We start from the raw sequence: 25,141 nt of genomic DNA, 5'->3' as shown, positions 1-25,141 counted from the left end.
TTCAGGTCGCTCACCCTCCTGCCAGAGGTTATTGTCACTAAAAAGCTGCTTTGATAATGAGCAGCCGTAGAGTGCAGTTGTGCAGCGGCTCAAACAGTGAACACATCAGAAATGTGAGAACCAAATTAAGGTCCCACTGTGGCATAACAAAGGGTGGCGGGGAAACAAGTGGGTTAAGCCCTTCAAGAATCTCTGCATATTTCAGAGGGGATATGAAAAGAGAAGGCTTGTCAGGCAGCCGAAGAAAAGAGGAAAGGCCCGAAAGATAGCCATTCAAGGCGCCCAGGTAAAACCCTGCTGGGCCAAAGAAAGTATTAACAGGAGGATATCAGATAAAGATGCGGATAGAGGTTCAGATTGAGGGTCAATAGACTGGTATGTACAATATTTACAAAATTTGGACCATAGGTAGGCATATACCGACTTTGTGGAGGACACCTGCCTGCCAGAATATCCGCACAGACTTCGGGAGGAAGGACGAAAGCGGTCAGCTGTCGCTGTCTATCTCCACGCAAGGAGGCGGAGAGTGAACCGGTTCGGGAGTAGAAACCTCCCCTACTGCTGCGACAGGAGATCTTCCCGAAGAGGCAGCCTGATTGGAGGATCGATGCTCATTGCCAGAAGCTAGGGATATCAGACTCTCTGTGCCCAACCGGAAACACAAGAATGACTTGTGCCCGGTCATCAATGATCTTCTTGAGCACTCTGGGTAGGAGTGATATGGGCGGAAAGGCATACAGGAGGCCAGAGCTCCACTTGTGACGAAAAGCGTCGCTGAGCGAGAGATTCCTTGGAAACTCCAGCACGCAAAACTGCTGACATTGTGCATTTTCTACAGAGACAAACAGATCTAACCAAGCCTCTCACCACCGCTGAAAGAGCCCTAGCACCACCTCCGGATGGAAACGCCTTTGTCTGAGTTTGTCCATTCTGGCATTCAAAGAACCAGCCAAATGCTGAACCACCAGGGTGATGCCCTGCTGTTCCAACCATGTCCAGAAACCTAAAGACTCTCGACACAGGGTCCAAGACCCCACCCGCCTCGCTTGTTGCAGTAAAACATGATGGTCGTGTTATCCGTGAACACCTGCACTAGCCTCACCTTGATGGACGGCAAGAAGGCGTTTAGTGCCAGCCAGATCGCCCGAAGCTTCAAATAGGTTTTATGGAGCACGGCCTCTGCCGGAGACCAGAGTCCTCTGAACTCCATCTCTCGTAGATTGCTGCCCCATCCCAAAAGGGACACATCCGTCACTACTGTGTGTTCTGGATGGGTAAGGTAGAGGGATTTGCCACATAGCCAGATTAGTCCGAAACTGCACCTTGTCCAGAACTACTCCGATGAAGGGGAGCGTCTGAGAGGTAGTCAGGTGTGACCTCTGCACATTGAAAGTAAACCCCAGCAAATGTAAGGGGTTCACCATCGTCTGGAGATGGGAGACGACTGGCTGGCATGAGCCCGCCTTCAACAACCAGTTGTCGAGATAGGGGGAAGACTGGAACCCCTGATCTCCGCAGATGACCTGCAACCACCACCATCATCACCTTAGTGAACATCTGTGTTGCACAGGTGAGGCCAAATGGGAGCACAGTAAACTGAAACTGCTCCTGGCCAACTGTAAACTGCAGATAGCGATGACGGGCTGAAAGGATGGGAATGTGGAAATTGGCGTCCTGCAAGTCCAATGCTCACATCCAGTCTCGAGAAGATCTCACTGCGAGGCAAGATGGCCGCCGTAAGGCCGGAGGGAACAGTCGTTCTTACCCTCCTCTTCCGAGGAAATGATATTACCTTGATATTACCCTCACCATCGCTTTGTTGAGGCGCCTGCTGTGATATAATCTTTGGAAAAACTGAGACATTTATCAGGAGAAGGTGAAGAAGATTGAAAAAAAGATAAGCTGAATTAAAGGGGATGGTATGGAGTGCTAGGTATGCTGGAAGCACTCTCCCTTTGGTCGGCTCGCAGCACATTCTTTTCACGAGGACTGACTGCCGCTGTAGATACCCTTAAACGTGGATACTGGGTTTGGAGTGGTTTGAGGCAAATAATGGCACCAAAACTCCAGAAGCTAACTAAGGGCCTGGAGGGAGTACGAGAAAAGGTGGATCACCTTGAAGATGATTCTAGCGACGGAGATGTCCCGGCGTCTAACTTAAGGGTGAAATCCCGATTGCGAGGTACAAACCGCAAAGGAGCCCAAAAGGGTCTAGAAGAAGAACTCGATGCTGAAAACAAGCGAGATTGCAGGGCAGACGTGGAGACATTCGGTTCCTCAAAAACGAACGCAGGTATCGCCCTTCACGTCTCTATCGCTTGATGTTACAGAAGCCGCTTCTCCTGTGGAATTTAGCAGAGAACGCAGCGACGGAACGAGCAACGAGTCAGCGGCTGTTGCGCAGGTGACAGAATCGCTCACAGAGCATGAGAAGCAGGACAAGAGAGAGGTGAGCAGCGGGGCTTGTACTGTCACAACTGTTACAACAGAGGTCGGGAGAGTGAAACAGACAGAGGGAGAGCCGATCGAAGTAAGAGTAACTGACTATAAATGACACTCCAGTTGTAAGCAACCAGATACAAAGGCAGGTTGGAGAGGCATCACAGCCTGATCCTGGGAGAGCAGAGACAGTGTTGATTAATGGCACAAACGGCAATATGATACAAAAGGCTGCAGATGGAGACGTGACAGGGAGTTGTGAATTAGTTTCCACGATGATGCATAAGCCCGGTAACAATATGGATACTAACGGCGCACAGAATGGTGCCAAGATAGTTCAAATTCGCACCAATAGTAGCGATGCTATCACGGGGAAGAAGACTTTAACTCCATCTGGTAGCTTAATAGAGCAGGTTGAATGCGCCGAAGCCGAAGCAATCAATATAGAGGGTCAGATTGGCATCAATACAAACAGTATGAGCTCTGAGGTGGTACAAGCTGTTCCCACGCTGCAGAATAACATTTCTACACTAGCCATTTGCTCACCTAGTGATGAGTGTTTTTTTACTGGGAATGATGGCGAGGACGATGAGGAGGAGGATAGCGAGTTGGTGGAGGAGGGGGAGGATTCAGAGACAACTCCGAGTGAGGGTCCCGAAACGGACAGTGACACGGGTACGGACATTGAACTTCAGCCCAACTCATCTTTAAGAGAGAGCCAGGAATCAGATTTAGAATCAGAGCTAGACACTATACAGAAGAAAGGATCAAATCGTCGAGCTGCCAAGATGAAACATAGGCAGCGCAGCAAAGCCAAGAGCCCCGAGCAATCGAAAGTCGCAAAAAAACTAGACTGGGATTATTCAGCTACTTCTCAGCTACATCATGAGGGAGCCGGAGATTTACTGCAACTAGAAGCAGGGACAATGGGGGTAACTCCTAAAGCGAGCTCTGTTTCCAATTCCAACTTTGACCTTCTGTTTACTACCCTAAAACAGATTCAGAGTGAAGCCAGAACTGAGAGTCGCAGGGCAAAACAAGCTAACAAAAAGATACAAGGAGCATTAAGAAAAGTAAATAAACTATATGCTGAACTAGCAGGGCGAGTTACAGAAGTGGACGAGAGAACCAGCAAAGCAGAAGACGCAATGGTAAAACTTCAAGAAACCAGATCGGAACAAGAAAAGACTACTTCAGATATAATGTGGAAACTTGAAGATTTTGAAAATAGACAGAGGCGCAATAATATAAGACTTCTTGGGGTGGAGGAAAGGAAAGAGGGGTAGAATATGCGGGCATTTGTGATTGAGCTACTCAAGGGTGCTTTTCCGGAAATTGATAAGTGGGACTGGGAAAACGAAATCCAGCGGGCACACAGGTTTCCGATGATTCAGAAAAAAGGGAGCACGTCTAGTAGTTCACGAGCAATCTTGATCTATGTGGGGAATTATCTTTTAAGAGAAGAGATAATGAGCAAAGCAAAACCACAGGCGAACCGCCCATATAAGGGAATAACCTTCTTTGCCCGACCTGATTTCTGCCACGCCACGGTAGAAAGGAGGTGGCGTATGCGTCAATTAATTACTCCTTTCCAGAATGCAGGCTGCGAGGTGTACTTAATGTTTCCATCACGGCTAAAGGTTGGTCTTAATGGACACTTCAGAATCTTTTACTCAGAGGTCATGGCCCAGGAGTACCTCAACTCTCTCAGAGAGAATAGAGGAGAGAGTAGTCAAGTAATCGCAGTAAGGCAGTCAGTAAGTAAGAAGTAGTTCGTAAATGAGAGTAGGTGCCTCAGGAAATGTGACTAGATGCTGACAAAGGGGGAAGGGTAAATATGGTTTTGGATTAGATTTATGTTTTCACTGAAATGGTAACGGTGGATGAGGGTTTGGTATATTGGTAAGGGAGAGGGGGGGGGAGGGGCAACCCAGGGGCCCTGGCTGTCAGATATAGGTCAGGATTGACCTATTTGCCAGTATGGGGGGAGGGCAATTGATGGTAGGTTGTCAGGGGAGTGGGGGGGGGGGGTACAGAGCACTACTCAATAGAAGAATACAAGGAAGGAATAAACAAAATATTGACGAGATTAAGCAGAACAGGTAGAGATACATGGACAAATAACAAGAATAAGCAACAGTACACTGGACCAACCCAAATGCAGAAAGGTCCGATAGATAGCGCAGCTGGGAAATCTATTACAATACAGATATGGGCATCAGGTTAGTAACATGGAATGTTTGCGGCCTCAATGACCGACAAAAAAGACAAAGGATTTCTATTACATTAAAACAGATGAATGCAGATTTTATCCTCTTACAGGAAACGCAGATAATGGCCTCACAAGAATATCTGTTGGACCAGCTGGGATTTCACGTATTAGTATGCTCAAAGCAAGGTGCTAAAAATAGAGGGGTCGCTATATTAGCAAGGAATAAAAATGTGAACACTAGGAAAAAAATGGGAGACCAGTGGGGAAGATGGGCACTAGTTGAATGCTTCCTGGAAGGGGAATGGACTACTATCGGTGTGGTATATGGCTCTACAAAAGATGACCCCGAGATTTTTGAATTCTTAGATACGGAACTTGCTACTTTGGCTCCTAGAGTGATCATTGCTGGAGACTTTAACAATAATGGGACAGACGGGCTAGGGGTTGGTTCATTTGGTAAATACAAGGGCAGGAAAAAAAGGGTATACAGGGCACTGCTCAGTTTGGCAACGAATAATGGGCTTACAGACGTGTGGGGGAAAATTAGGTCAAATGAGAAAGGGTTCACTTACTATTCATACCCACATCGACTATGTGTAAGGCTGGACTATTTCTATATTTCATCTGCACTATTTTCTAAATCTAGTATCGATAGACTTCCACGTATATTTAGTGACCATAATCCGCTTATTTTGACTCTAGCACTATCTACCGAGAGAAGAAAAGAAAGGATCTGGACCTTTGAAAGAGCATTATTACAAGATGATAAATATATTCACCATATGATAAAATGGATTAAAAGTTTTATTGAGATTAACGGGGGTAGTACGACAGTACGGATGGTCTGGGACGCCTTTAAGGCAGGGGTGCGGGGTGAGACATTAAGCTTCAGTACTTTCAAACGTAAGCAGGAGCAACTTAGAAATATAGAAATGTTTAATGAGATCCTTGAAGTTGAGGAAGAACTACATCAATGTGTGTTAGCAGGGGCTGAATTGGACAATGTCCTAAATAAGCTTTTAAGAACGAAAATGAAGGCAGAAGAAGAGATTGCAATAAGGGCAGCTAAAATTTTCACTATAAAAAGAGAGAAATGTTATGAATTCAGCAAAAGAATTGGGCGAACGCTGGCCATTCACACTAGACAAAAAGCGGCTTTAGGATCAGTAAGGGAAATCAGAGACACCACAGGCACCCTACGTACAGACTCTGAAGAAATACGAGAAGTATTTAGACATTTTTACGAGACACTCTATGATGATAGGCAGATTAGTGATTTAGGGGAAATAAATGATTACTTAAATGAAATCCCGCTTGACGGAAGACGAGGCAGAAAGGTTGGAGGACCCGGTAGATCTGGAAGAAATAAAAAAAGCTATGACGCATCTTCCCTCAGGGAAAGCTGCTGGTCCAGATCAATTACCAATTGAATTTTATAAGGTCTTTTGGGACGTGCTGGCTGAAGATATGGTTACAGTTATGAAAACAGCACATATGGGGCATCCATACCAGAGAGCTGGGGGGGAGCAGAAATTGCAATAATACTTAAAAATGGGAAACCTGCTACTGAACCAGGATCTTATAGGCCGATCACTTTAATTAATTTGGACACAAAAATTTACTCAAAGGTGTTGGCCATAAGATTTGCCAAAGTAATAGGAAATCTGGTTTCAGACAACCAACACGGATTTATACCGGGTAGGGGCACCACCCATCACACACGTAAGGTAATTACTCTGTTTGATGCAGCAGAAATCGCAGGGGACATGATGGCGGTTATGTTGTTGGATGCCGAGAAGGCTTTTGATCGGGTCTCCTGGGACTATCTGTGGCAGGTTTTAAGTAAAACAGGGTTTAGAGAAGGATTCATAAAAGCAATCCAATCATTGTATACTGCCCCAGCAGCCTCTATACGGGTCAACTCAGGATCCACGCGCATCTTCAAGGTTAGGCGAGGAACAGGGCAGGGTTGTCCATCCTCCCCGCTTCTGTTCGCAATGTACATGGACCCTTTGATACGCAAAATAGAGTCGAATGAGAAAATTACCCCACTGGATACACGTATGGGCCAATGCAAGATACTTGCATATGCTGATGATGTGGTAGTGATTACAACGGACCCAACGGAAGCAATAAGGGAGGTAGAGATGGAGGCCGGAAGATTTGGGAACATTTCAGCGTATGCGTTAAATATTGCCAAGACGCAGATAATTAAAAATCAGCAGGTAGATTGCTCTGATAATCGGGTAGCTCAGTCAGGAGTGTATCTGGGAGTGACTATCACTGCTGACTTGGACATATTAGTGGAAAAACACATTACACCAATAATAGCTAAAGTAAAGAAAGAATTGGACAGGCTCGATAATTTAGATTTAACAATGGTCGGTCGTACTAATATCATAAAAATGCTGATTCTGCCCAAATTTTTATATATATTCAGAAGCATTCCATTACTATTCGAAGCTAAATGGTTTAAGAGTTGCGAGCATATAATTAACAGGTTCTTATGGGCGTAGGGGAAAACTAGGAGAGCCCTGCGATATATGACACTTCCTCGGGAAAGGGGAGGGTGGTCTGTCCCAGATCTTAAACTCTATTATTGGGCAGCGGCTTTCCAGTATATGGCTGGCCTTCTAGGAGGGGCAGAGGCAGAAGGGCAAGACAAATTAGGTACGCTAGCTATATACGGTCTGGTCATGGGGGCAGAAACAGAAAACCTTTTATTGAAGTTCACAGAACCTAGTTATTTTAAAAGGACTAGATTTAAGACACTTCAGGCTGCATACACGGTATGGAAAGCGTTTGCTAAAAAGTCAGGACTAGGGAAATACAATTTCTATACAAGAATGGATAGCAATCCTACCTTCCCGTATGAGGTATTTAATCATTTAGCTTTTGATGAATGGGGGAGGAAAGGAATAACTATGATTGGTAATATGATTGGTCCACAGGGATTGTTGCAATTTTCAGAACTGCAGGCTTTATATGATTTAGATATGAGACATTTTTTTTAAATATTTGCAAGTTAGAAGCTTTCTTATCACAAAAAGGGGGGGACCGGCTGGATTTGGTAAAAACCCAATTATGGAAATTGTTCAGAGGGGCGTTGACTGTACGACTAAAAGAATATATTCTAAACTTATAAAATCAAAACAAGACGATATGGAAAAATGGGCAGAGAAGTGGGCAAACAGTTTAGATATTGGGGGCGAAACCTTTTATCAGTCACTGGAGTTGGGGCAACAAACGCTTTGCTCAGCCTCATTACAGGCACAACATTATAAAACCCTTTACCACCTATATTACACACCTGCAAAGATAGCCCAATGGGGAGGGACAGCAGGCACCACATGTTTCAGATGCGGAAGCTCAACAGCAGATCTATTACATATCTTCGCTTTATGTCCTCACTTACAAACAACAAAAAGAGATATCAGAAATTTTTTAAGTACATTACTAGGAAAAGAGATAGCTCTAACCCCAACATTAATACTCTTGGGAGTAAATAATGAAGATATGCAAATAAATGGCAATAGATTTATTTTTTTGGCAATGGCAGTTTTGAGATTATATATAGCCACGGCATGGTTGGACCCTTTGCCACCAACTTATTCACAGTGGTTGGGTAAATTATTGTCAATATATAATTTAGAAATTGCAATATATGCCAGAAGGGGGAAAAGGGGAATAAATTGGGAAAGCAGATCTGGGAACCTATCACATTATGGAAGGAGGGAACTTTTTGTTAAAGTAGATAATATGATTTGAGGCGTTGGTGTTTCTCTCCTTACTTAGTTTATTCTGCTTAAAAATTATTTCTTGGTCTCTATCTTATTTCTAATTCTTATTTTTAAGTTGTAACATAAATTACTTAACATTTTGATTCTTTATTTACGTTCGATAAGTCTTTAGAAATATGATTAATTTAACAATGTAATGAAGGTAATTGCAATGTACTAGCCTGTAGTAATTGAGAATGGTTTGTCTTTCCTGTTTATAAAATAAGTGCTCTGTACATGTATACATGGGGGACAATTCTTTAATAAAAACATTAAAAAATAAAATTAAAAAAAAGCTCACATCCAGTCTCCCAGCAGACAGCACCTGAGCGAGAGTGAGCATTCTGAATTTCTCCTTCTTGATGAAGTAGCGGAGGGCTCGGACGTTGAGGATAAGACGGAGGCCTCCGTCTTTTTCTGGAACCAGGAAATAGTGGGAACAGAAACCACAGCCTATTTCTGGCCCGGGAACCCTCTCGTTAACTCCTTTGGCCAAGAGATCCTTGACTTCCTCACGGAGTAGCGCAAGAGGATCCTCCATCAGCCAATGGTAAGTTGGAGGCATAGAGGGAAGGTTAGCCTCGAAGGGAAGGGAGCATGCCCTTTGGATGGTTTGCAACACCCACCTGTCCAGTGATGGAGGTGATGGCGTATCCTGCCACCCACTGGACACTAGTGACCCTGAAGGGCAGGAATGGGAAGGTTTGGCGGTGGAGATGGGGATGGTGGCTTGGCTCGACTTCTGGCCTCCCGACCCTCGAGAACGGGAAGAACCGCGTTCACAGCCTCACAGAGGCTGCTGAACTTGGATAATCCACGGGCTGGAATATGTTTGGCGCAGTTGGAAGCCCCTTCCATAGCAAGAAAGGGAGTGAAAAGCAGACACAGGCCGGGTGGTAGTACTGAGGCCCAAGGATTTGGCCATAGTAGGCGAATCCTTGAAGCACTCAAGTTCTGCATCCGCCTTGTCTCCGAAGAGACGCGAGCCATCCAAGTGTATTGCCATGAGTTGCCTGCTCATCCTCCAAAAAGCCAGACATCCTCAGCCCGGCGTGGTGCCTGATGGCCACTGTCTAAGAAATCGCTCTGCCATGCGTCCATTGTCTCCAAGCCACCGCAAATGATGAACTTTGCGGCATCTCTCCCGTCTGATATTGCTTGAGAGATCAAGATCCGATCGTCCTCCGAGACTCTAAGCAGCACCTGCACAAATGTATACCATATAGAATGTAATAACGGCCCAAAAGGTCTCCAGCCGTTTGGATTCCCTGTCCTGAGGGGCAGAAGGCAACTCGCCATGGGAAGCAGAAACCTGGACCACCAAACTTTGGGGGTAAGGGTGGGCAGTGAGAAAAACTGGGACACTCGGTGCAGGGCGATGGTGGTGGGCAATCATTCGATTTACAGGGGTCCCTATACTGGGCTAGAACCAGGTGCCTGAGAGAACATCTGTTAAGCGCTAGTTAAAAGGCAGCAAGGGTTCTGATGAGGAGACAGCAGGCTGGAGGACCTCCGTCAAGACATTCATCTTCACCGCCACTGCAGGAATCTCCAGGTCGAGGACCTCCGAAACCCTACGCACCACCATAGAAACCAACGCCCCCTCCTCCGTAGTCAGGAAACGGGAAGACACTATGGAGAGGTATCCAGGACACTGGCATCACACAGTTCTTCATACCAGTCCATGTCTTGGGGCTGCAAGATTTTGAAGGAATCATGCTCCCCCTCCCAATCCTCTTCCTTCAACCCTAAACCTTCAGAAAGGGGTTGGGTAGATGGGATTAAGCCATACGACTGTCAGCACGGTCTCTGCGTCAGTGGACGCCAGACCGGTTCCATATCGTCCGGAATGAGGATGGGGAGGCGCCGCGGCAAGCGCCGGAAATCTCTGTATCGGATGTGGTACCGGGGAAGGTCGCTGTGGAGGTGCGATCAGCACCGGTCCAGACCCAGGAACTGGTCTGACAGGAGGTCGTGGCCAGAGTCGAAGGCGCGGTTCCACGGGGTCTCCTGGACCTACAGGGCCCAAAAGTGCGCTAAGTGGACCTTCCTCTCAACCGAGACCGGGATCAAGATCGACGAGGCAACCTCCACAGTGCGTGCTGGTCTACGAGCAGCTTCAGGGACGACTGTGTATTTGTAACGCTCCGGTCACCAGACACACATGACATGGGGGTCCGTTACCGACATGGTGCGGTGATAGGTGCCACACTGCTTAAACCCCACATTCTTCCCGCTGGACATCCTAACACACCAAAAGAAGTCAACCAAAGGTCGAAAAAACGCATAGTGACAGGGGGTAGCCCTCTAACAGATCAGCGCTGGCTGGTGTCAAGAAAAGAACTGACGTCAGCACGTCATATTGACGATGTGGATGTCACAATGACGACTAACACGACACCTACAACGTCACGCCGAGTAGATCACGCCATCTACCAAGGCCCAGGGTTACAGCTATCAAAAATCTTCTGGATCCAGCCACACTCCTGGAAGTTTGAAGGTAAGGAATCTGCGGCTAGATGTTTCAATCAGATATAAACTACAAATACGGAAAAACCAACAAGTGTCAATATAAAATGCGGAGTCTATGTAGGTGCTAGCAGGATCATCCATGGTCTTGTCGTGCAGAATTTGCAAGAGTGTTGCAAAGACGTCCATACTTGGGAAAGTAAACAATTTTTGTTTATTCTTTTTATTTAGAGCACTGACATAACATGGTGGATTGTGAAGCATTTTACAAAGAGCTGGTCATTATGTGTTACCATGTGTGGGGTACGGGAACTTGGGGGGACGTTTACAAAGGCAGAAATGGACATTGTTGATTTATTGTAATATTTAGTCATAGTTTACGGGGCATTGTAATTATGATTTACAAATTTATTTAACATACATTACATATTCCATCAGGAAGAGGAATAATTTTGGGCTGTGCAGGTTCACTGAAGGACAATTTATAGACTAGGCTGGATTGGAATTGTACTCTTCTCATCCTTTCTAATGTCTTTCTCTCCTAGAAGAAGCATTATTCCCAAAGACGCTTTGATTTTGCTGCCTGCTTGAAAACCATGGGCAATTGCAAATGATGGTGGTTGATGAAATTCAAAATATTTTTTTTAAAACAAAAAGGTAGGTAAGTCGACCCTGGTTCTGGCGAAAATAGCCCTACTGTCTCCTGAAACATGCTTTGCTTTAGGAAGGGGTTCAAGAAGGACCTTCAAGAGATAAGTGAGAAAAGTCTAGTGGACTAACATCCCAAAAATTAAAGGCCACACCATTCCTAGCCTTAGTATTTGTGCTGACTCCCACAAACATTCAAGAAGGTTCATCAGAGTGGTTTCCTGCGTACTGTATTCAGGCTCAACTACCGCTGGTTTTGAGTTATGATCCTTTTCAAGATGCACATTACTGGACAGGATAAAGAATGCATATTCGGTAAACAAGGTCAAAAGAGCTATTTTCCGTTCACAGTTGAGATCAAGACATCGGACGATGAGGAATTGCTCAATGACATGCCATAGGACTCACCAAAACATTAGAATGCTGTCTATTGGCAATAGGTTAGATGGCAAGAGAAAGGGTTAAGGAAGCGAAGACAGCTAGTGAAGCGGACTTCCAAAAGGCATAGGTGTAGCATGTCATCAAACAGATAGTTGCTTACCTAAAGGTTAAACTGCTGAAGAAAACATTTTCTTCCCAATGCATTCAATTATCTGGACTCTCTGACTTTGGGATTTTCAGCAGGATTCATGTTTTGCCTCAATTTACTTCAAGCAGCTTGCACAATCAAACCTTTGGGAATCGAGTGGTTAGAAAGGTAAGATGGATCCGATGGCCCAGATTTATATTTTTAAGATGCTGCCAGGTAACATGTGGGATCGACTACAGTTCGGTTTAAGGCACCTCCAAAAAGATCAATTAGCGCCGAAAACAAAGGAAGGATCTCCTCAGCTAACTGTTTCCCTGTCAAAATCTCTGAACAACAAAGACTTGTATTGTCGTCTGTACAGAAAACTATTCAAAACCTCTACAGCTTTCTTAAACAATGCAGCAAAATGAGCTCTCTCTCTGTTAAACCTGATCCTTCAGTCTTTGACAAGTCAGTCTCTGGGGATGCGTCTAAACCAAATGCATTGTGAAGATTGGTAAATAAACTGCCATACAAATCAAGGGGAGGCCAAAAACCTTCCATAGCATTAGAATTATTGCTGTCCTGTCTAGTAGGTCTCCGGAATTCAAAAGTATTGAGCAGTGAACCAAAGAAATCTTGCATTCTTTGAAACACATCCTCTCTAGATACCTTAGGGAGATATCTAAATTCTTTCCCCCATAATTAATCTTGTTTCTTTTGTGTAACAAATTGGTTAACCTACTCTACTAATGGAGGTTTCTCCATTTTAGCTATTGCTGTAGCTACAGGCAGACATTTAGTAAAACAAACTTTATTAAGCACCACAAAGTGATTTCAAGTTGTCATAGCGAATAAACATGGCATTTTCTTTTTTTTTTAAATCGTAACAAATTTCCATTCATGGAGATGAAAGATCTTTTTGCATATGTCAAAATAAATAGGATATTCTTGTGACTATATCGAAGACAAACAAAGGAAGATGAGTGCATACATAAGACACAAGTACCCTATGGTACAATACGTGGTATATACCTAAACAACCCTGTTAACATACGACCCCCCACCCTCCCTCCTGGCCTGTCGGTTCCTATGTGCCATATGACGTAGTGTGTGTGTATATAGTTTGTGCTGCGAGTCACTCCTAATGAGCAGTTAAAATGGGAATAGGACCTACATCAATCCTTGGAATAGAGGCCCGCATACAACTGGATATCATGGGGAAGGGGTGATATGCGTGGGGTGAAGATCTAGTGTTTTAACCCCTTGAATGCTCATGGCGAGCTGAGCTCGTCATGAGCCACGGCGCTCCGGTGCTCATGACAAGCTCAGCTCGTTATGAGCCGTGGAACGCTCGCATGCGGGGATAATTCCCATTCTGTGCTGAGCGTTCCATGGGAACGGGTGTGGCCGTGACGAGCCGAGCTCGTCATGAGCACAGGAGTGCTGTGCCTCAAGACGAGCTCAGCTTGTCATGAGCATGTGAGCGCTGTGCGCGCCCCCCCTCCCCTCCCGCAGCGAAGGGGTTAAAACCCTCCAGCATAAGGTCCCACTCCAATGAGATGGGGTGTTTACATAGTCCACAAGCCTCTTCACGACTAAGTGCTGCACTTTCGGCACCACACCACTGTACCACCTCCTCCTGCCATGCAAATAGAGTAGGGCATCTAGGAGATTTCCAACTCATGGTGATCACTCGTATGGCCAATATGAGGGCAAGGTCGAGGAAATGCAGTTGAACTTTCAAAGCTCTTGTGCCCCTGCGGAGACTCGGCAAAGACTCCGGTATATTGTCCGTGAGTGGTAAATGTAAATCCCCCCCCGTCCCCAAGTTCAGTTCAAACCCCCTCCTAGTATTCACGCAGATAAGAGCAAGCCCATAGCATTTGGGTAAAGCTAGCCTCTTCAGACCTGCAACGTGAACAGTGATGTTGAGGGTGGGGAACATGCGATCATTACATTTTTGGGGTTAAGTAGGATAAGTAGGATCTGTGTAACACCATGCATTGTATTATTTTAAATTCGGAATTGCGGGATACACGCTTGGGGTGTTCCAGAATACTCGCCCATGCTTTATCAGTCAGTGCAGTTTCAGTTGAATCGGATTTTGCTCTAAGGTCAGTGAGTGGTATTGAAACTTGTGACCGAATAGCTACAGGCAGACATAAAGGATCAAAAGATTTAAAACTTGCGTCCACTGGTGGTGTGGAAAAAAGGTGAGTGATACCACTGCTGCACATGACGGTCCACATGTCACTTCAGGTGGAGCCAAAAGACACTGTTTTTAATAGGGTTATACCAAGTGACACCAGTTAAGCGAAGTAGCTACCTTAATGTTCCATCAAAAAAAAATATGACTTCTTGTTATTTTGATACACAATTATATAAGTGATTTTTATGAACTTTGTTACAACTTCCATGTTCGAGAACCACACTTGCAGTTTCAGAACATTACCTTTTATGACAGTCACCGATCTGTTTCAGTATCATTCATTCTTTGGACATCGACTGGTGCTAATTCTTTAGAAATGCAAAACCACTAGTTGAAAATCCCTAAGACAAGAAGCATAAGCACTAGACGGAACAGTTGTTGAGAATTTTTCTAGGTACGAAAGGTCTAGAATGTGATAATGCCGTGTGTGTTATTTTATTTTTTAGAAACAGTTGTTAAAATTTTGCATAATTACAAGATATTTTAACAAAATTGTGCATAATCGCGCAAAATGGACATCTGCCATGTTGGAAATTATTTTGGCATGAAAATGATCATTGCGTCAATTATTGACAAAAGGATGCATTTCTGCGCTACAAATAGTGTAAAAAACAAAATCACCACAAACAGCCGCCTCTCTCGTTCGGTTGATCCCTTGCACATTTGTGTGTAACAAATGTAACAGAAAATTCCCAAACTTTCACAAGCGTAATTTAAATTTCACCCAGGCCTTGTTAAAATGAATAAAAAAACTGGAAAAAGGTCTTCCAGTAACAGGACTGTTCTGTTTCATTTAATAGGAAGTATCATTTGAGAATGTGTCAAGAGAGGAAGTGAGATTTACTAACCTGAAGTACTTCCTTGGATTTTTCCATAGCTTCAGCTGCCTTCTCATTCGCTTTTTCTTCGTTTTCTTTTCTAATGGCTTCTTCTTCTTGTAAAGTTGCTTCCAATTTGGTTTTATTGTCTATCTTTTCACATTCAACTGCTGCCATTTTGACTTCTGCCTCTTTGGCCTAAAAAGGGAGGAGGATTTATACATCATTTTGCAGACAAAATTGCAAAACTGTGACAAATATACACAATGTTTAAGACACTGCCTAGTACAGCCATTAACATTGAATTGATTGCTGATCAGCAAACTAGTCCCATATATCACAAATGCACCAAGTGAAAATACTGGTAATGTGCTGCCCCACGAACCACTAATAAACTACCCAACAGTCTTTGCATAGACTACTACCGTTTATCATGAAGATTGGTCCTATCTGTCATTGTTACTTTGTTCACTCCTTGCTTATCCTCATTGTCACTATAGCTCATTTAACTGCCACCATGTTTATCATCCATTCTGCATCACTCAATTTCCTTTTAATCAGCTCCTGATTGCTCTACATACCCCCTTTCTCCTTTACTACTCATCTCTTTAAACACATGTTCTATGTGTTCACAAGTCTGCCATTTGCCTGGCCTTTTTTCCCTCTGACATCTTCCAACATTTCTTAAACACTTTTATTTCTCCTTCATACACAGCGCAGCCATATTTTTTGCTTTTTACTGCTACAGACAATTGTCTTACCATTCCCTTCACCATAACTTCCAAAACAATCACTCCAGAGGCCCTGACTTTAGGGTCAATTCACAAAAACATTAAATTTAAAAACTATGCCACATTTGGAGTAGATTTGAGCATTCATGGGACCCACCCAAAAATGCCACATCTGGAATACTGTGTCCACTTTGAAAATCTTCTGTACAGCCCTGTTTCTGAGGTGTCCGTCTCTAACATGGTCAAATGTCAAAAGCCACATCTGCAATATTTTGCCCAGTTTTTGATGTCACACTTGGAGCACTACTATACCTGGCATACGGTGCCTTGTTATGGAAATCTTATGTAGAATGTAGGAATATGGTGTATTACAGGCTTGCCCAAAAAAGTTTTCACAAGGGATACAGCCAAGTCATATTTTTGGATATGCATAAGAGATAAATTCACACACCATAAATCTAATTGGAAATAGTACACTTGTGGCTATCCTGGAAATCTAACATGGCTCCAGCAGTCATGGACCGGCACTGGACATTCCCGGTCCTGTAAAAAACACCCAATTTTAGAACATATTATGGAGATAAATGTTTACTCTACCAGATTAAAAATATCATAACTTACAAGACTAAACATGCACACAAACAAGACTACTGTAGAATAACACCAAATTAGATCTTATCCAACCTAGATGAGCTTGATGACACACACAAGTAAGTTAAGAAGACCACAAAATTAGCACTTGACTACAATAAGGTACTGGACTGTTGAAGTATATTTTTACAGGGTTCATGTTTACAGGGAAGAGTAATAGTGGTGTAAGAGATGAAAGACTCCATCAGAGACAAAAAACAGCCCTTCTAAAAATATAAAATACATTGAGGTAGCAGAGCAAACAGCAAGCAGTGTAGTGTAGTTCCTAGTTTCCCACTAGGCCCTGCGCATTGGAATAACATAAACAGTAGTATCGACGTGGAACTGCTTATATTCCAGGCCTCCACTGACTATGCTAAACTTAATTGGGTTGTGTTACCAACTAGCTCAGAGGTCACTGGAAACTTTCTTCTCTGCATAGGAAGTGATCAGCTTCCTTGGCACAGACAAGAAGGGATTCAGCTTTCCAACAACCGTGCAACATGACAACTTTGCTCCTCAGATCAAGAGTCGATCTCTAGGGTCGTGTGAAACAATAGACATAGATTTCACTCAGTCAGTCTAGTGCAGTTTACTTTCACAGTATGTAGAGAATAGAGAGACGGGCGTTTATCAATAAAGGGTTAACATTTATTGAACAGTCTTTCTTCTCATACAAGAGAAATGTATTGCCACAATTGCAATAACTGTTATTATGAAAAGTACGTACAGTAAGATAAGAATAGCGAAATAGAACTGTAAAAGCATTGATATGGTTTCTTAGCCATACAATGGTTTAAAAGTAATAAAACATATATACAGTCATACATACATTAGGCTAACATACTCAACTGGTGCTTCTAACTAAGCCTACCCCAGTGTGCCTGACCTAAGCCTAACACGTGAGAAGGGGAGTAAGTAAGTAGCTTAAGTTAAGTTGGTTTTGCCAAGGTTTGTTTCAAGAATTCTCTTCTAAGGGTTTAGTCAACACCATACCTCTGAATAGAATGATGGAGGATTGGTATCTCCTTCAGGGGTCTCTCTCGATATCCCAGTCACCTGCGAGGGTAAACTGGAAGCGCCGGGACTGGATTTCTCTGCACGAGAAAGGCAGCGGCTTCTCTCAGCGCGTCGAGGAAGGAGGGGTGACAGCGTCTGCGGGCAGCTGGGCTGGATGTCTTCGCAGAGGACGGCTGCACGGCTCCTCAAGCGTACTGCACCATAGGTCGCGCTGTAGCGGCGATAATGGTAATCAGTAGCTTCACCACCACAGGATAGCAGGCTGCAGCGACAGAGTGCTAGTTTTTACCAACACGGGGTCATGCAGGCAGCTGGCATCAGCAACATGTTCGCTCATTGCTTAAGGCAACGTTGGTAATATTTATACCTGACAGGTGCCGGGTTTGACGCAAGTTTGCTGGACATAAGACGTCAATTAAAGATGTCACTAGGAAGTGATAGTTATCAGTTGCTCATTAGAGTTCCATTACTAATCAAAACATAGCAAGCGGGGATTTCCAGGTTTGCTAAGTTTTTATCTTGTTGAAGAACTCGGAGTGTTATCTAGGAATATCAGATAGTGACTGCTGCTCTGTCATTGCACTAATTGGTCGCAAAGGAAGTAGCAGAGAGTCATGCTGGAATGTGGCTCTGTGGCTCTGCTCGTGTGAGGCCAGAGATGACTTTACAGAAAATCGCACTTGAACGGTTATGCCAATATAGGGAATAAATGGATTTATAGCCGAATAGGGGCATAAGGTCACAGTATCGATCAGGAACCTAGATAAGCACATGACACCCACTCCACGAATTCATGTCCATCAAAATTACTAAAACTAAGCAATTAGATGCATGTGTAACATTGTGTAACATAGCCCACCCCAAAATACATAAATGCATTCGAAATAGGCGTACTTGTAATACATGGAATTTAGGTACTGTACGTAGTTTAAAAAGCATAGTAGTCATTCAAAAATTATTGCATATGGAATCAATGAACGATTATGCATAAAGAATTACACATGAAGTATCTCTGACAGAAGAAATGCGAGATAAATCATCACATAAAAATGCATTGTAATAATATGTGTGCTAGAGGCTGGTGTTATGTTGTTATGTCTCTAGATGTGTTTTTAGAAATAGAAGTGTGAAGCTTCTGTTCTCTAAGAATAGTTTTTACGTTAAGCAAAGAATTGTTCGTGCCAAAAAGAGAGGGTCAATATTTTTTTAAAAAATTGTCCAATTCAAAGAAAAAATCAGTTTACCAAAGCTCCTGGCAGTTTTATGTTGATCAAAACTGAAGGCCGAATTCAGAGTTCATGGGAACGCCGTGTGTCGGAAAGCTTCTCAAAAGTTATTGTTTCTCTGTGGGTGAGAACATCGTATCAGACAGGCTCGCAAAGAATTGGTCTACAAAATCAGGTGATAGTTCAACCAAATTAGATAGCGCTGAAACTTGGCAGGTGTGAGAATGATTGCTGTCATCGAATGCAGGATCAGCAATGCTCACAGAACGTTGTACCTGGATGATGTTGCTTTTGTCACTCGCTCCACTGTTACCACTTGGCTGTAGTACAGGAGTCTCCACGAATGCCGTCATCAGGATTGGTAGCCGCTGGGGACAACACAATGCGTGAGCCGTTATTGGACTTAGCAAAGTATCGACGTCCATTGGTACTGCTGATGGAAGTGAAAGACAGATGTCCAACACGCATTCCTCGCCGCAAAGCATACACCGTAGCACAGGTAAAATGCAATTTTGCCATATCGGTCTGAATGAAAGGAACCAGGTCATGTTTAGATCTCTCAGCCTGGCCAATCCGAGGACGTTAGTTATCCTGTCCCTGTAGCGCATTGCTAGGATTGTTTCTTCCATTCCCATGGGAGCTATGTCTGAGCCGAGGTTTGCCATAACGTAGCAGAAGGGTCAAAAATAGAATCCCTGCGATGAGTCCAAAAAATAGTGGAATACCACCAAAGATGGAGTGCACAAAATTAGGAAAGATTCCCAAAATTGCCTGGAAGGGTGTTAGCAGTCCCGTAAAGACTGTCTTAAATATGCCTGGGATGCTTGTAGCACTAGACATGTTAAAGAGTTGGTCGAGCATTTGTACGAAATGCACGGGGCAATTTGTTGATAAAAGGTCATGGACCTCGGTAGCCGTCCTTGCGACTAGAAGATCATACGTCTCTTTAGATGACGTTATAGGCACTGTTGTCTGTAAAAGCACAGATTTCATTTTGCTTAATGTATCAATTCGTATAGAATAGAGATTCAGACGAGGCCAGAGGGGAGTCACTGTGTCTGGAGGCCCGCTCGGGAACAATGCTTGCATACAACATTTGACCATGGACGTTACTTCTACTAGATAACTTTTTCCGGGCGCGAGGCCACAGCACCTGTGATCCGTTCTTAGAATGTAACTCCCGTTTGCGAGTTGCATAAAGAAGGGCTCTATCTGAGTTGCAGGTGTGACTAGCTGGTGGCATGAAAGGTTGTTTGAATTGTCATCACATGCTCCGTGTAAATTAATACCCTGACACAAAAGTATACCGCTTAGTGAGTGTTTACAGTTGTCACCACTAAGAAATACATTTTTGTCGCTGTCACTATAGCAAGAATGAGTGTATGGTAATTTCCATTCGGATTTAACATATCCCTTACCCAATTGTTCATACTGGCCAGCAGGTATGTATTCAAGGCATTTATGAAATCGGAAAGTTGTTATCGGAATTGTGATAATTCCGTGTATTATCCATTCAATGACAGGGCTCTCTGACATTGTCAATGATAATCTCTCGAGTTTCTCGATGCTCAAGATTGTATAGTCTGCTCCTTTCTGTGCCAAACTGATCTGTTTATCAGTAAGGTTAAAAATGGAAAATAATGACGTTGTGTTTATCAGACGCCAAGGCACATAGCCTGAACGAAGATTTTGCAGCGTCCAGCCTAGTTCTATAATAGAGCGTAATTGAGACTGGCCATGTTGTAACATTAGCAAATCTCTGTCTATCACATCAAAGGCAGAGGATACAATATTGTCCAAAGAATATATTCTGGAAGACAGAGTCATTAACCCATTGTCTACCACAGAAAGTGATTTTTCCAAATTAATACGATCAATTTCTCGTATCTTTTCAGCAGTTTCAATTTGCTTTACTTTCCAAGCCTCGTTGTAAGCAGCATAGATGCTGGTCGCTATGAAACGCTTTTGACGCTGTTTGCGTGGTCCAAGAATGAAATCGCGCAAATCAGCACCATCTTTTAATAAAGACAAGTGTTGCTTAATTTCAGCCAGTGTGGATGTAGTTAGCCATTCTAGGCAGAGTTTACCTACACTGTATGTGGTTATAATTCCTGGATGTTGTCTCTGGGAATATCTTTGGTCTAATCTGGTCATTTTTAAACCCTGTGTTTTGTTCAGGAATCTATCTTGACAGCTATTTGTGTCTGTAGGCCAGATTAACCACTTTTTCCAATCAGGATGTGTTCTGTTGAAATGTAAGATGTGTAACACGTCTAACTCATTATCTGTAGTTGTATTCTCAGCTATTGGCTTTGGTATAGACGGTGTTTTCATTTCTTTGTTCTTAGCTAGGCCAAGACAAGATGTTTGGTGTACAGTGTCATTTAAAAATAACATTTGTTCTGGTATCATGCAGGTTCTAAACAGTGCTTCTATGCCTTGCACCTGCCAATCTTTTGTACCCCAAATTGATTTTGTTTCAATATTATTTTTCCAATAATCAAAACCAAATGTCATCATTTTGTCATAAAATGCTTCTGAATATATCAATTTAGAATTTGTCAGCATTGTTTTCATGCCTGTTTTATCTAACAGTTTATAATAAAACGTTTCTGCATCACTGGTGTTAAACCCTGAAAAATATTTGAATTTCTCAAAAAAATGCTTTAGAACTGCTTTTAGGTGGTGTAGAACAATGTTCCCATTGATTATACATAAAAACATTTCTAGGCTTGTGCAGATTTATGCAAGTAATGATCCCCATAGTGGGTGTAACAGAATAACTGCTCATAACTAGATGAACCTTGTAAATAATCATGATCTGTGAATCTAGCTGATATTACTAAATCAGACATCATGTCATTAATACTGTTAAAGTCCCAATCATCAGAGAATGTACTTGGTGTCACAAAGTCACTTAAGGAAACCTTTAGTTGATGAGGATACTTCAGGATTTCAACCGGACCATAGATCTCATAGTCTGTTTTCTCCCATACTACCCCACCAGGTATTGGAATTGCTGTGACATTTACTGTTGACAGTTCTCTTTTCTTCACGTGGGATGATCTGTGTGGTTTCAGGACTAGGTTGATGTTCTGACTTGCTGTGTCCATTGTAATATATTTTCCTTCAATGAATTTTCCCAAACACAGTACCATGATGAGCCAAAGCAGGAGGAAAAATACACCTAGACCGAACCAGAACTCTAGCCAAGGGGAAATGAGGTAGATTTCCTTCAGTTGATGAAAGAGTTCCGTTGCTTTTTCTTTAAAAGACTTTTTTGTTTCTGGCATCACTTCGGAGTCGTTTAAATCTTCAGAGAAGTTGTCGAAGTTGATGAAATAACCAGAGGCAGTTCTGTCAATTGATGGGATTGTTTTTTCAATCTGTCTCTCGGTAGCACTTTCTGATGCCACATCATTGTAGACTGGTGTTGTTTCTTGACGAACTGTTTCAATCTGTGTTTCAAGAGGCACGAGTTCCATGGCATTATTGCATAGTCCTTCATTGTGCACTGCAGGCTGATCGAATGTGATTAGTCTTTCAGTTTGAACCTCTTGGATTGTTGCAAGTTTGGGTATTCTGTTGTTTCTTGGGAGTCCACTGGGCCTACTGTTGATTATAGGCCACATGCTTGTGGTTTTACCAGGTCGATGGACACGACTCTGTTCTCCTTTTTACCAGCAAGGGGCGGTAGCACAACTGATCTTGTTCCGGTGACTGCTAAGACAGGTACTGCTTTTCTGTAAGAAGGCCCAAATTCCTTCTTAACCGCGATCTTTTCTCTGACTAGATCCCCAATCTTTGGAATCCAGACAGGCCTTGCTGGGGCTGTTGCGGGTGGTGCCTCGTCAGTGGTATTTGGCTGTCGCTTTAACTTTATGTTGCTTAATGATTTTCTTGTTTCATTCAGTTCCTGTAAAACAGCCAAACGGTCTTTTACTTCAAACTGCTTTGTTTCTGCTTGTACCACTGACATCTGACTATCGAGGTCCTGAACGTTCATTCTTATTCCGAACAATAGTTCGTATGGGCTGAAACCTTTTAGAGAATTTCTTGGCATGTTGTTAAGACTAGTCTGGACACTTATTAAATGTTTGACCCACCCAGCGCCTGAACCTAATACCTTCGCTGTTATAGATTGCTTTATGTCACGGTTTTTTCTTTCTACCACACTATTCCCTTCGGGGTGCGACGGACAAGAATACCGCAACCCAATTCCCATGCTGGCCATGGCCTCCCTATAAGCTCGAGAGCTGAAAGCAGGACCCTGGTCAGAATGGAACGTGGTAATTGCGTATGTGCCGATAAAGACTCGCAAATCTTTTATAACCGTTCTAGCGTCAGCCGAGCGCTGGGGCCACATCCATATGAACCTCGTACAAGAATCCACTGCTACCATGATATATCTATAGTTACCGTCCCTTTGTAGGGGACCACAGTGGTCCAGGTAAACACATGCAAATGGTTTATCCGAGATGAGAAGGGGTGTCTGCGCTGGTCGTTTCACTGTTGATACTTTTATCCTTTGGCATATGTCGCATTCTAATACATACTTTTTAGTTTGTATTCTCAAGCGAGGCCACCAATATCTCTGTTTTAATAGTGATACTGTTGCGGAAACGCCAGCGTGTGCAGAAGCAAGCCCTTCGTGTGCCGCTTTTATTAGTCCTAGTCTGTGTTCCTTGTTTGGAATTACTCTATCCCCCACTCCAGGGATTCGAGCAAAAGGAACATTATTTGTATCTGTTAAGTACAAGTACTTTTCAGGAAAGCCTTTTGGGAGTGTTTTCTTATCATTTTTTACTGACGCACTGACAGCTTGTAGAACATCGCTGTCTATTTTTGTTTGTGACCGAGTTATCGCAGCTACGGAAGCCGTTTGCACAGCTGCCTTCGCGGTTTCATCAGCCAATGAATTCCCTGCAACGTGAACGCCATCACGTTGATGACTCAGTGTATGTATCACGTGAGTCTTTTGTAGTTCTTTTTGTAAAAGAACTACCTGTTCCCAAAGCATTTTATGCTTTATTGTGCCACCTTTTGCATCTTTGAAACCATTTTCCACCCAATTCTGCAAGTATTCATTATAAGATTGTACGCAATAAAAAGAATCGCACACTATTAGTGTGGGGAATTCGCGATCAGTATTTTCTAGCGCCATCTTAAATGCTACTAATTCAGCTCGTTGAGCCGAGCAATCTCCTAGAGATTGTGTTTTAGTGACCAATGGTCTAAATTTTCCTTTGTGCCAGCGACCTTTAACAATCGCGCACGCAGCACTGTAAGCTTGCTTACCCCCAACTGCGGGTTGTGCTGATCCGTCAGTATATATAATACTTCCGTATTCTTCGAGAGGCAGGATTTCAATTGGCAGAGGACATTCATATTCATATTGTAAAAATTCCTGTGTTTTTAAGTTAGGATCAAATTCGTAAACTACGTCTGTTGCAGCAAGAGAATTAACCCACTGAATCCATCTCGGATGCAAAGCTTTAGCATTAGGAATGCTTGCTTTAGTTACCGCTTCTAAAGCCGGTACGGGTGTTACGATTATTATTCGTTTACCTTGTGCTAGGGGCCTTTCTTTTGCTACAGCAGTCTGAACCGCAGTTAGAATTTTCTCCGTTGAACTGAATTTTATTTCAGCCCTTGTGTACAAATGTGATTTGTAAGCTATTGGTACCTTTTCTCCCTCATTAGAGGTTAGGTACGTGAATCCGCATCTTCCTGGGATGACTCGGATTACAAGATCACGTGTGTTGTCACGTGTATCTAATTTAGTTTTTGCTAACATGTCTGTTTGCAGTGATCTCAAAATTTCTGTGTGTTTTTGAGTCCAATTGATTTGTTTTAAATCAGGTTTAATTAGTTCGTAGAGAGGTTTAACCCTCTCTGCGTAATTTAGGATGTAAGTTCTTCCGAAATTCAGAAAACCTAGTATTGATTGTAAATTCTTCAGCGTTTTTGGAGCTTGGAGTACAGCGCACTTCTCTAAGAAGTTGTCCGCTAGGCTTTTCCCTTCACTTGATAATTCGTACCCTAAAAACAGTACTGTCAGATGGGCAATTCGGGACTTTTTAAAGTTGAATTTGTAACCCTCTGCTGCGAACCCAAGTATAATGGTGTTCACTCTTTTCAAGTGAGTATCCAAGTCGTCGTCTGTGAGATAAATATCATCTACGTAAGATAATGCTTCATCATCATAGATTTGTAGTAACTCTGTTACCCTAGCTGAGAATAGTCCTGGGCTGTTCTTGAACCCCTGTGGGAGACGACAGAATTTTTTCTGTGACCCAAATGCGGAGAAAGCGGTCAGATATCTGCTTTCTGGTGCAATGTTTTGACAAAAGAAACCATTAGAAATGTCTAATGTCGTTTTGTATTTTTTCCTAACTATGTTATTCATTAGGGCTGCACTATGCGAGTTTTGTACTGCAAAAGTTTTG

At 43.2% G+C, this 25,141-nt stretch overlaps 1 protein-coding gene across 1 annotated transcript in view; it reads right to left on the bottom strand.

The window, feature by feature from the left end:
• LETM1 (leucine zipper and EF-hand containing transmembrane protein 1) overlaps positions 1 to 25,141 on the bottom strand; it is a 733,094-nt gene that overhangs the window by 232,348 nt on the left and 475,605 nt on the right. The window contains exon 9 of the mRNA XM_086964211.1: positions 15,116 to 15,283. Coding sequence (XP_086820337.1) covers positions 15,116 to 15,283 — 168 coding nt within the window. The remainder of the gene's footprint in view (positions 1 to 15,115; positions 15,284 to 25,141) is intronic.

Source organism: Lissotriton vulgaris, chromosome 3_2 (assembly GCF_964263255.1).
Source record: "Lissotriton vulgaris chromosome 3_2, aLisVul1.2, whole genome shotgun sequence".
NCBI lineage: Eukaryota > Metazoa > Chordata > Amphibia > Caudata > Salamandridae > Lissotriton > Lissotriton vulgaris.
The sequence above is the reverse complement of the archived record's forward strand: the minus strand, read 5'-3'. Positions and strand labels throughout refer to the sequence as shown.